Raw genomic sequence first — 13756 nt, forward strand, 5'->3', positions numbered from 1 at the left:
ACTTAGAAGATTCATAGTGTAGTCCCAGCTCTACTGCTTATTTGCTGTGTAATTGTAGGTCATTTAAATTCTGTAGACCTCAGTTTCCTTATTTACAAAATAGGAAAATCTTTACAGGATTGTTATGAGGCAAAACCAAGCATAGTGTCTGGTACATAGTAGGTGCTTAGTAAGTGCTTGTTGATTGATTTATAGATTAGATGTTAGATTAGTATTATACGTTTTCCCAAAAACTTTGTAAATGTTAAAGGTCATTTGTTATTAATATTCCTAGTTTTTAATAACAATCATGATTAAAAAATATCTATTTCCAGTGGAGACTTGATGGAAATTTCCTGCTAATGAAATCTAGGTATAGACAGATGCTTGTGACAGGTATGATGTAAAAGATACCAGTATTAAAAATGAGGGCCCAGTAATAACTGAAATAGTAGGAGATACTAGATGTACTTTAATAGAGAACCCTATATGTTTTGTCTGCAGCCACTTTTAGTGGATGTTCATTTTCAACTAATTGTGCTCCAAGAAAATTACCAAGCTTATTGTCAGTTTTATCAGGCTTTTAAAAATGTATGAATATGTTTAGCACATGAGAATCTTTATTTTTTTTTTTTTTTAGAAAAATATGTTTTAGATGACTAGCCACAATCTCACTATAGTGATAGTCATCTCCTTTCTCTTTGTTCTTGATAAAAGAAAACACTTATATTTGCTTTCTCATTCAATGTAAACTATGTGAGTATAAGCTGATGAGCCAAATGTGTTCAGTTATGATATATTAAAAAAGCTAGACATAGATAATCAGTATACATAGTATTTAAAATGTAGATGGTTTCAAATAGGGAAAAGATATCTTTGTTAATAACTTTAGGGAGATGTGATGTTTATTCCTTGTTAAAGAAACTCCCATGGGCTCTTAGTTCCCTAGAGGGAGAAAATAATTGTTGTATCATATTAAAGCCTCTTCAGTTTATGACGTATGCATTGTATTAGTTTTCTATTAAATATGACTTCACGGACAGTGACATTTTACTGTGGAATATAATCATATTGGGATATGATTTTAGAGATAGATATTTATTATAGTATCTTTGTTTTCTTGAACATTTTTCCTTACAGTTAACATGGAGAACATGTGTGCTGATGATCTGCTGTCTGTCCTCCTTTATTTACTTGTGAAGACAGAGATACCAAATTGGTAAAAATATTTAAGATGTTTTTAGCCTGCAACATTAAAATATGATTTCCATTATCTAGACTATCATGGTTTGAGTACCCCAGCATTATAATAACTAGGTACTTGATCACTCTAACAGGGTGAGTAATAATTTCTTTTAGGAAAGTTTTTAAAAAGTCAGTTTTTATTTATCTTCCCAACTGTGTACATTTTAGGAGGACAGAAAGGTAAATTTTTTGGCTAAGTACAATAGATGTATTTTTGTATCCTTTTTACTGGTAGATTTTTCTGGACTTGTTGAATAAATACCAACAATACTTGCACAGAGTCCTAGAATTTATAACTAGTCATTTTGTGAATTTATTTTCATTTTGAGCTCTTTATATTAAGTGTATAATCCCTTTTTATTGGGCTTTTGTTGAACTGTGCTATTGTTCTTTAATTCTGTTGGAGAAATGAAATTGATCAGGTTAACTGAACCATGTCATATCTACTGCTGATAGTCTTAGTCAACTTAGTTTTTTGACCATGACTGACCATGTATTCTTTGTGTATGTGTCAATTGGGCAGATATCATTATAACTTTTCCTTTTTTCTTTCCTTGTTAGGATGGCAAATTTGAGTTACATTAAAAACTTCAGATTTAGTAGCTCAGCAAAGGATGAATTGGGTTATTGCCTGACTTCAATAGAGGCTGCAATAGAGTATATTCGACAAGGAAATCTTTCTGAAAAACCTCCTGTAAGAATTTCGTTTCATTATTCTACTTATTGTGTTATAATCCATTTGTTTTTGAAAGACTGAAGGGACAGAGTTCAAATTGTCTCTTACAGGAGTATGTAGTTACACTGTTTCTTGAAGAGGTATGTGTGAAAGGGAGCAGAGTTTGAGCCTTTTGATATGGCCTTTGTTGTTATTCACTTAAATTTGCTTCATGAAACACACCAGACAAATCTTAAATTTTGGGTTAGTTCGCCTCTGGACCAGTAATCATTTCCAGCTTTGTCCAGATATTTGCTGTATAAAATAATTCACTTGTAAAATTTATTTTTCTTGATATAATGGCCTAAATGGCTATTTTATTGGCTTTTGATTTTATTAGTATTTATCTAACACATCTAAAGCCTGATTAAACTCGGAGAGTTTCATTCATAATTAGTATTTAAATTTTAAGTTTCATATTATAATACTACATAAAGAACCTGAATGTTTTATAATTTCTTGATATAAACTTGATTTTTTTTTTGGGGGGGGGGAGGTTTACATTGCTCTAGTCATTTCATGTATTAAGCCTTTCCACACTTCTGTATTCTTCATATTTGTTGTTTGCTACATTTATGTTCTACAATTTATTGAATCATTTTTCAGTTTTGGGCATCTTTGTTCTTATCAGTGATCTCCTTGGGGAATAAATCTAGTAAAAGAATCTTGGGGTCAAAGGGCATGCACATTTTAATCATTTTATCTACATATTCTAAATTGCTTTACAAAATTCTGATTCATAGCTCTACCAGTAGTTCATTAATGTGCATATTTTCCCCAATTCCAATATTGATCATTCTCACCTTTTGTAATATTTGGCAGTTTGCTGGGTGTGAAATAAAACACTCAGGGTTATTTTGATTTTATTTCTTTTATTAGTGCTTTTCTTTGATTGTTAATAGTTTTCAGTTCTTCTTTTAAAATTGATTGTTTGTTCTTATCTTTTGACTATTTCTAATGGCTTTTGATCATGTTGTGTATATGTTCACATAGACATATATATGTGTATCTATATCTATAGATATAAATATATGTGTATTGTATATACTATACAAAAATACAATGTATCTGTATATATACAGATATATTATATATCTGTTTATATATGCATATGTTTATATCTTTATGTAAATTTGCATTACACAAATTCAACTTCAGTTGAAAAATTGTGAAAGAAATCTGCATTCCAAAAAAACCAACCAACCAACCCTATGTTAACTTGACTGTGTAATAATGTACTCTCTCCACTCCTGCCCATTGGCATTGTCATTCTGGGGTCTTCAACCCCTCCCACCAGAAAAACTCCCTAAAAATTTACTCTCTAAATAAAAGCAGAAAAAGGATGTATGTGAGGAGACTGCATCCACCATCACTGCCCCCATATCAGGGTCTTGACTTGAGACCTCCAAAAGAGGAGATTTTTTCTCCTCTCTGCCCACGTGCCTGCCCCTCTGGATTTGGGCATTATTTGTCTGTTTCTAGCTCCTGTGTGGCCTTTTCTTCTGTGTCCATTTACAGGCTCTCTGTGTCTGCACCCACATGTTCTTCCTCTCTATTCTGTCCAGGCCCCCAAAGACCGGCATTTCTTCCTCTTGTTCTTGCTTCTTTTTTTTTCCCCTGAATACATGCCAAGATCGTTTTCAGCATTCACATTTACAAACCTTGTGTTCCAGATTTTTCTCCCTCTCTCCTCTCCCATAGACAGCAAGCAATCCACTGTAGATTAAAGACATGCAATTCTTCTATTTCTATGTTTGTCATGTTGTGCAAGAAAAATCAGATCAAAAAGGGAAAAAAAATGAGAGTGAAAAAAACCAAGGAAACACATACCATCACCACAAAAAAATGCTGTGATCCACATTTAGTCTCCATTATTCTCTCTCTGGGTGCGGATGGCTCCTTGCATCACAAGTCTATTGGAATTGCCTCGAATTACCTCATTGTTGAAAAGTGGCCCCATTTGTCATTGAATCAAGGGCTGGCCCTCAACAAGTTTTCTCCTTCCCTTCTGCATTATGTAAAAAGTTTTTATGTAGTAGACTGAGGGAATGAACCTCTGGTGTAAAGTGAGAACTTGTGTAAAGTGAGAACATGCATACACATGTGCATATATCTGAGTATCTTGGATCTATGCATACACATCAGGTATGTATAATATCTTGAATATCAAATCCTTATCTAAGAAATTTGATGCAAAGATTTCCCTTCCTCATTTAGTTGCTTTCCTTTTTATCCTGAATGCATTAATTTTTTTTGTGCAGAGCTTTTCAGTTTCATATGCTCAAGGTTATCCTTTTTATCTAATTTTTTCTAATTCTTATTTGAGTAAGAATACATCTCCTGAACATAACTAACAATTATGATTTTTTCTCTAATTTTTTATTTACCTAATTTAATATTAAGGTCATGTATCCATTTAGATTAGATTAATTTTTTTTCCTGAGGCATTTGGGGTTAAGTGACTTGCCCAGGGTCACACAGTCAGGTTCTCCGTACTTCTGGGCTGGTGCTGTATTCACTGTACCAACTAGCTGCCTCTTAGATTGTATTTATAGAATGTTGTATTAAGGTGTTTGGTCTAAATTTAATTTCTGCCTGTGGGCTTTTCAATTTTCCAGGAAGTTTAATCAAATGAAGCTTTTTTCTTTTTTCTTTTGCTGAGGCAATTGGGGTTAAGTGCCTTGCCCAGGGCCATATGATAGAAAGTGTTAAGTGGCTAGACCAGATTTGAACTTAGGTCCTCTTGACTTCAGGGCTGAAGTACTTTATCCACTGTACCACCTAGCTGCCCCAAATGAGACTTTTTTCTAAGACATTTAGGTTTTCTGGTTTAGTTGTCCGATTCCTGAGTTCCATTGTTTTTGATTCCTCCTTGTCTGTTCTATTATTCTACCTTTATATATTTAACCAGTACCAGATTTTTGTTTGTTTGGTTTTGATGACTGATGATTTATAATATGATATGACATCTGGAAGTACTATACTCTTTTTGTGCTTACTTAAATATTAGAAGTTAAAAGAGAGACATTAAAGTACTTGAAACATGAAACAAAGCAACTTTAATTTCATAAACTCAACCTCCATTAAAAAGCACAGAAACAGCATACTTTAGCTTTACAAAGCTTTAGTTATCTTGGGATAATTTTCTAGGGGATGGCAGAGGTAAGTAGTTTATTCCTGTCATGGAGACAGAACATATTTGATGCTTAAAAAATTAATTTCAGCTGTTTATAAGATCTAATTTGATGTTTAACAGGGAACAGTTGTAATTGCTCCCTCACTTGTTTTCATACTTTCTCAGAATAGGCATTTTCTTTTGTCTTGAATAGATTATTCTATTAAGTATAGAGGTCGAATAGCTTTAATAACTTTATTTCTGTCACTCAGGCAACCACCCCTTCATGATGTAGGAGTGAAATATTGTATATTTTTTTGATGACTTATTTTTGACCTATCTCTCACAGCATTCTCTGGTATTAATCTCACACTAATTTAACAATTAAATTAATTTAAATATTTATACATGAATCAAATAGTTGTATTTTCCACTTTGCTATATGTTGTTAAGTCTAAAACTGGAGTTTTCAACTCTTGAATCCATGAACTTTTTAAAAAAATATATTACATTTACTGTCCCAGCATATGATTGCTTCCCTTTGTAATGCTATATATTTTATTTCATGCATTTATTTTATGAATTTACATATTATTCTAAGAAAGGGACCATGAGCTTCACCAGATTGCCAAAGATTGCCTATCCTAAATGTAACCAAGCTCTCATACATGAGAAAGAATAGAAAAAGAAGAAATCAACTGTTTATCTTTTTCAGTTAGAAATTGTGAAGGTTAAGTAATTTTTGCTTTTATATTATCTCTATTATGATATGTCCTAATTTGTAATTCAAAAGTATTTTGTTTGTCTTCTAGGAATCTGAAGGGTTTAGTGACAAACTGTCCCTTAGGCAGAGAATGAACTTACTGTCCCAGATGAGTTCTACCCTATTGATTGTTTGTTTTAAGGTAAGACACCAATAATTCTCTTTTAATTAAATTAAAGATAATACATTGTGGTCTTTGTTTTTAGAATCTGTTGTGGGATTATAGCTTGGTTTTTACTGGGGCATTTATTCTATACCAAGTTCTATGCTACAGTCAGAAAACATTTAAGTGCCTGCAATGTGCTAGGCACTAGGCTAAGTTTGGGGCGACACAAAAAGAGGCACAAGCCATCCTTGCCTCTACTGGGAGAGACAGTGAGCAAAGAAGCACGTACAAACAAGCCTTAGACTGGGAAATGGGAAGTAATTAAGAGAGGTTGAGAAGACCTTCTTATAGAAATAACGTTTTAGTTGGGTCTTGTAGGAGGCCTGGCAGGAAGGAGGCAGAGATGAGGAAGGAGAGCACTCTGGGCATGGAGGGCAGGCAGATGTCTAGGGTTGAGAGAGAAAGTGCTTAGTTCTTGGAATAGCTAGGTGGCCAATGTTGTTTGATTGTAGTCACATGGCAGGGGGAGTAAAGTATAAGAAGGCAGCTAAGTGGCGCAGTGGATAGAGCACCAGCCCTGAAGTCAGGAGGACCTGAGTTCAAATCCTGCCTCAGACACTTAACACTTCCTAGCTGTGTGACCCTGGGCAAGTCACTTAACCCCAATTGCCCCCAAATAAATAAATAAATGAATGAATGAATGAATGAATCAATCAATCAATCAATAAGAGACTACAAAAATTGTTGAAGGGGAGAGGTTCACACTAGATAATAAAGGCTTTTGAATACCAAAATCAAGGGTTCTCAAACTATGGCCCGAGGGCCAAATGCACCCCGCTGGGTTATGGCAAATGGGCTGAGGGGAGGAGACAGACTGTGAGGTTTTGTTTTTATTATAGTCCCTCAGACAGTGACCTGGCCCCCTATTTAAAAAGTTTGAGGACCACTGACCCAAACAAATTTAAAAAAAAAAAAAAGAATTTTGTAGTTGATGCTGGAAGTGATAGGGAGCTACCAGAGTTTATTGAGTAGGAGAGTGACATGGTTGGATACCTGATTTAGGAATATCACTTTGATGGCTTGATGGAATATGGATTGAAATGGGTAGAGACTTGGGTCAGGCAAGCTCACCAGTAGGTTATTGTTATAATCAAGGTGTGAGGTCAGGGCCTGCACCAGGGGTGGTGACAGTATTAGGAGAGAAAGAAAATATTCTGGATGATTTGCAAAGGTAAAAAACTGACAGGTCTTGGCAACAGATTGGATATTGGGGGTGAGAGAGAGGGAAGAATCACTTAATGGTGAAAGTGAAGCTCTCTAGAATAAAAGGGAACATTAGAGTTTAGGGGGAAAGATAATGCTAAAATATTTGGAGGTAAAACTTTGAAGATAGAGAATGGCTGTTTTCTCTGGACAAGTACATTAATTTAGTATTCAGTTTAATTTTCCTTCAGAACCCTCCCCTCTTCCCCCCTCAACTCAATTAAGTACTTATTATGTTCCTATTTTCTGGATTTATTGTAGCACATTGCTTCAGGTAACCAGGAAGAAATAGAAAAACTTTTGTGTCAGGATGACCATGATAAAGACACCGTTCAAAAAATGTGCCATCCTCTCTGCTTCTGCGACAACTGTGAAAAATTGGTCTCTGGGTAAGAGGACCTTTGGGAATTACACCATGCTTGGGAACATTTATGTTGAAAACATTATAAGCTGGTAGAGTGGAAAGAACAGTTAAGGTTTGATATTGGCCCTGCCTGGGCAAACTTATGACTTGGAAGAAATCATTTATTCAAGTTTTCTAAACTTCATGTTTAAAATGGGGATGCTACCAACTGTTCTTTACATCTCATTGGTTGTTATATATTGGTTATATATATATATTATATAGATACAGAAAACATGAAGGGAGATAGTGTAAGTATATAGATGTAAAAAAATTATTTCTTCCTCGCTTTTAAGGGGAAATTTTTTTTCATAGTAATAGCATATATCATTTTGGTATTAGAGCAAGTTTTTTTTTAGGCATTTTCTGGAATGGGAACAGCTTCATCTTCCATTTTGTATTTCTCGGTCTCTTGTCATAACACACTTGATAGAGCTGTTGCTGATTCCTTGAAGCAAGATATAGGATACAAAGTTGATCATCAGTAGGGCAGTAGCTAAACAAATTATAGTGTATTAATATAATGGAATGTTATGCTAGAAGAAATAACAAATATGAGGAATTTTAAAAAAAATTAGGAAGACTTTAAATTGTAAACAGTAACAAATAGAATCAGGAAAACCAATCATACAATTACTACATCAATGTAAACAAAAAAAAAGTTAAATGAAATTGGATATTGTATAATTCTGATGACTAATCTTGTATCTGGAGAAGAAAGGAAGAAATGTTTCTTTTTCTCCTCCTCAGTTTGAGGACTAGATAGGATTGGTTAATGTTTTTTCCCTAACTTTTAAGGAAGGACTGACTTTGCAGGGGAGGAGTATATATAGAACTGACTGATATTAAAGAAATCAAAACTTTTCTTTCTTTGTTATTTTTATTTATTTATTTATTTTGAAAGGCATGGCTTATAAAAAAGAATTCTAGACTTGAAATTAGGAAATCCTAGGCTTAAATCATTTCTCTGTCACTTCTGATTTTGTGATGATTAAGAAATATGACTGTGATTCTTGCAAAGCATCATTTTCCTTGGGAGTTTGATTATGGTTTGTCAGTTTCCTTAAGATTGGATTGTTTAAGTTTTCTATTTTTATTCTGTCCCATGTTTTGTTCTGTTCTTGGCATTTTATATTTTTGTAAATACCTAGACATTTTATTTGTCAGTTTTATTGGTATCTGGTTGGGCAAAATAATTTTTCCTAATTTCCTTTATTTCTTCTTAATTTGTTGTGATTTTTTTTCAATTTTATTCCTAATAATTTTAAAAATCAAAACAATGGTTTAAAATTTTTTTTTCAAAAAAACTTTTACTTTAGTGCTTTTTTCTTTCAATTTTATTAATCTCTTTGATTTTTAGATTTCTTTTTTAGCGTTTGAGTTTTTAAAAAATTTGCTGATTTTCTATTTATTTAGATTTTTTAATTAGCTGATATCTTTCTTTTGTTGAAGAGTTTTAGAAATTAAATTTTTTCCTCCTAGGACTGCTTTGGTTGTATCCCATATGTTTGGTATACTTATTGTTTTTGTGATTTGTTTTTTGACCCACCAGTTCTTTAGGATTTATTTATTTACTGTCCAGTTAATTTTTAATCCTTTATTTAATGCTCCTTTGCTGATTATAATTTTTATTATATTAGTAAAGAATGCTTTTAATATATGTGCTTTTCATTATTGGTGAGGAATTTATATCCTAATAGATGGTCAATAAAGTAGTATGTACTGCTGCAAAATATGTATTCGGACTGCCAGAGATGTATCATCTTATTTAGCAAAAATTTTTTAACCCTTTAATGTTTTTCTTTTTGGAGGGTTAATATTTGTCTGCATCTGAAAGAGCTACATTGAAGGCCCATATTAATACGGTTTTATTATCTATTTCTCCCTGTAAAAATTTAAATTTTCTTTTAATTATTTAGATTCTATGTAACCATTTGGTCCATACATGTCAAGAATTGTTATTAATTCATTGTCTCTGGTACTTTTAAGGATGATGTAGTTTCCTTTTTATTTCTTTAAAAGATTCTCCTTTTCTTACTGTCCAAACTTGTCTACTTTTTTTGCTCTGACATAATCATACTACTCCCACTTTTTTCAGGTTAATTTGAAGGATGAAATTTTCTTCTAATCTCTTGTTCTAATTATGTAAATATTTGTGTTTCCTATAAATATATTGTTGAATAATGCCATTTCATCCATTCTGCTATTTGCTGATATTTTGTGGGTGTATTTATTTGCATGCATGTTCAGTTATGGTTAACTGTATTTTCCTCCATCCCTTTTTCTAATGCTTTTTCCTTATTTTGCTTCCTCCCTCCTTTTTACGAAAAGGAAAAGGGTAATAAGGAGTGTGGAGAGCATTAATGATTTATATTTTTCCCCCCACTTGATAGTATTTTATTTTTTTCTAATTACATGTAAAGATTTTTTTTTGAAATCCAATGTATGTATACATATTTATACAATTATCTTGCTGCACAAGAACAATTAGATCAAAAAGGAAAAACCAAGAAAGAAAACAAAATACAAGCAAAAAACAACAAAAAGAGTGAGAATGTTATGTTGTGATTCACTCTCAGTTCCCAAAGTTCTCTCTCTGAGTGTAAATGGCTCTTTTCATCACAAGATCATTAGAACTGGCCTCAATCAGTAAAGACAGATTTTATCATTTACTTTTGTAAGATTTTGAGTTCCAAATTTTTTCCCCTTCCCTTTTCTCTCCTTTCCCCAAGACAGCAAACAATCTGATATAAGTTTAAAATTATATATATATATATATATATATATATATATGTGTGTGTGTGTGTGTGTGTGTGTGTGTATATTTAGAGAGAGAGAATTATGTTAAATATTTTATGTTGTAAAAGAAAAATCAAAACCAAAGGAAAAAAAACAAGAAAGAAAAAATAAAAATGGTGAAAATAGTATGCTTCAGCCCTCATTCAGAAAAAAGTTATTTCTCTACATGTAGATGGCCTTTTCTAGAACAAGTCTATTGGAATTTTTAGGGTCACTATAGCTGAGAAGAGCTAAGTTTGTATTCATCATTATACAATACTTGATGCAAATCGTTTCTGCTTTCCTGCTTCTCCTCTTCCTTTTCCCCAGTCATAAATTACTACTTTCTTTGCTTTTAAAAACTTCTTCACAATTTGGCCACGTATCATTTTGTTTCCCTTCCTGAGTGTCTACATCCTTTTGTTCCCTGCCTGCATTTCCTTCTAATTTCCTTGTAAACCAAATTGTTTATATGTATTCTACTCTCCTTGACTTTGTCTGGTGAAAGTAAGGTTCTTTCAAGTGATGTCTTTTCTTCTCATACCTCCCTATTCTTCTCCCTTTTATTTTTTTTTAACATCTAATTAATTATTACATCATTTGTCATATTTAAGTTCATTTGGGATCTTGGATGACATTAGGGTTCTAAAATGATACTTGTTATTTCTCCCCATTTAAGAGTATCAGTACTTTGTAATCTGCATATAGTTTCAAACTTGGCGATATTCATCTTTTTTTTAATGTTTCCATTCCTATGTTAGTAGTTAATAGTATTTCAGTGTTTTCCCCTTTACAGAGGGAAAATAATCAGTTTTGCTGGGTAAGTTATTTTTGATTTTAAGATAATATTTTATGCCTTAGGGAATATCATATTCCAAGTTTTCCTTTTCTTTATAGGTGCCAATCCTTGTGTGAACCTGATTAGGGTTCCTTAGAATTTTAACTCTTCTGTTTGTTTTCTTTTTTTTTTCTTTTTTTTTTTTTTGTATGGAAGTATTTGACTTTTCTGGATTTTTTTTTTTTTTAAGATTCCTTTCAGGATATAATTAGTTTATTATTATTTTTAGCTACACTTTGCTTTTAAGTTCTCATAAATCTAGGCAGTTTTCATTTATGATTTCCTAAAATATAATGTCCAGGCTTTTTTTATTATTATGGCTTTATGAGCATCCAGTGATTATCCAGGTCATTTGTTTGTGTTAACAGATATTTTGTACACTATTCTATTTTTTAAAAAATCTTTTGATTTTATTCTAATATTTCTTGCTCTCTAATGAAGTCATTGATTTGTTAGGTCTATTCTAGTTTTCATGGAGTCTGTCATTTAGGTAAAGTTTATGATTTCTGTCCCAATTTCTTTGCTTCCAGATTGATACTTTTGCTGCTCTTTTCTAGAAATAGCCTGCTTTCTCAGAGCTTACCTTCTGAGCTGGGACTGGAGGCTACCCCACTGATCTGCTTCTCTGCTGAGCCAGGACCAAGGGTCTCAGTTGTTTCTTTTTTTTGTGGTTAAGACCCTCTCACTGGCTTTCCCAGAGTCTGTCTGACTTGGATTTTCACTGACTGACCTTTCTTGAAATTGTTCCAGTCTATTTTGAGCTGGAGAGGGGTTACATTCTATCAAACTCTGCTCAGAGACTTGGTTTCATGTGTTTTTTGAGGGAAACAGAGAGCTCAAGCAGCTTCCTGGCTTTACTCTGTCTATTGGCTCCACTCCCTCAAAAATAATTTTTAAAAAAGTTTTTTCCTCACAGTTACTCCAGAATTATTTTTGTGGGATCTCTGAACTTTTAATAACTCTGAAATTTCAATATATATATATATATATATATATATATATTTTTTTTTTTTAATAATAACTTTATTTTTAAAATACTTGCAAAGATATATTCAACATTCACTCTTTCAAAACCTTGTGTTCCAAATATTTCTCCTTCCCTTCTCTACACCCCTCATCTAGACAGCAGGTATTCTAATAAGGTTAAGCATGTACCTTTCTTATAAATATATTCAAATAATATTTGATAACTGATTGGTGGTGGTTTTGGTTTACTCATTGCATCAGTTGTAGTTCTGGGGGATTTTTTGATAGGTTGTATCCTTTACCTCCAAGCTTTTGGGTAGTCATCCTTGCTTGATCTTGCCCCTAATATTCTAAGTTTCTGTGGGGTTTAAGCCTTTGTAGATCTTTGTAGTTCAGAACACTACACCTTGAGAACTGTTTCTGGCATCTCAAGATAAAGTAATAGAAATCTTGGATCACAGTACTCTCATTGATAGTAGCCAAGTCTAGCAGTAGTTTACTAAAACTCCACCTGGGGAAAACTCATATCCTCGTGGCTCAGACTGAATTACAGGCCAGGGACAAGGCCAGGGACATATCAGATTTGGGGGTGGGGAGAAGGGAGAGGCAATCAGACTTTGACCCTGTTTGGGAATACTGAAAGCTTGTAGGTATACAGCCCTTGCTGTCTTTGAATTCCTGGAATAACAACACTCATTATCCTCCCAAAGAAGCAGCAAAATCACCATTAAGTCTGAAGTCAGAAAATAGTCTGAAAAAATGGACAGGCATTTTACCATGAAAATGCTATATAGTGACAGAGATACTTAGTAAGAAATGGACTCCAAAATATTTATAAACAAAGCTTCATAGGAAAACACAGCTTGGGCACAAATTCAATTAGAATTCCTTAGAAGAAATGAAGAATTAAAAAAAGGTGGTTTTTTTTTTTTTTTTTTTTTTTTTAATCAGTGAAATGAGAGTGCTAGAGGACAGAATTGGAAAATGAAATGACAACTATGGTAGAAAGAATTGTCCCATAGCAAGTTAGTATCTGAGGTTATGTTTTTTTCCTTATTTTTCTGACTCTAGGCACAGCATTTTATCTATTTTGTCATTTAGCTACTAGTTAACAGCTTTGCAAAAGTATGAAATTCTATGAAAATTAGAATAAACTAAACATAAGTCAGTGATTTCATGAGACAACAAGAAATACTAAACCAAAGATAAAAGACTTTTTAAAAGGGCAGGTAGGTGGTGCAGTGGATAGAACACCAGCCTGAAGCCAGGAGGACTGAGTTCAAATGTGACCCTGGGCAATTTGCCTCAGGAAAAACAAACAAACAAACGAATAAATAAAATAAAATCTTAAATAAATATTAAAATCTTAATAAATATAAAATCTTAAATAAATAAAATAAAATAAAAACTTAAAAAAAAAAGAAGACAATATAAGATACAACAAAAAGTCACTAACCAGTATAACATGTTAAAAAAAAAAGAAGCATCATTGGACTACCTTTTAATATTATAATACAGTTCCCATTGATTTCTTACAATGAGTTGGTGAAGTGGAAATAAAAAGAATTTGCTGACTCTTGAAACT

General features: G+C 32.8%; 1 protein-coding gene across 1 annotated transcript in view; it reads left to right on the forward strand.

The window, feature by feature from the left end:
• Positions 1-13756, forward strand: part of ANKRD27 (ankyrin repeat domain 27) — a 97660-nt gene that overhangs the window by 38085 nt on the left and 45819 nt on the right. Inside the window, exons 11-14 of the mRNA XM_074293245.1 lie at positions 1120-1198; positions 1786-1918; positions 5867-5959; positions 7448-7575. Coding sequence (XP_074149346.1) covers positions 1120-1198; positions 1786-1918; positions 5867-5959; positions 7448-7575 — 433 coding nt within the window. The remainder of the gene's footprint in view (positions 1-1119; positions 1199-1785; positions 1919-5866; positions 5960-7447; positions 7576-13756) is intronic.

The sequence above is a fragment of the Sminthopsis crassicaudata genome, chromosome 2 (genome assembly GCF_048593235.1).
Source record: "Sminthopsis crassicaudata isolate SCR6 chromosome 2, ASM4859323v1, whole genome shotgun sequence".
Taxonomy (NCBI): domain Eukaryota; kingdom Metazoa; phylum Chordata; class Mammalia; order Dasyuromorphia; family Dasyuridae; genus Sminthopsis; species Sminthopsis crassicaudata.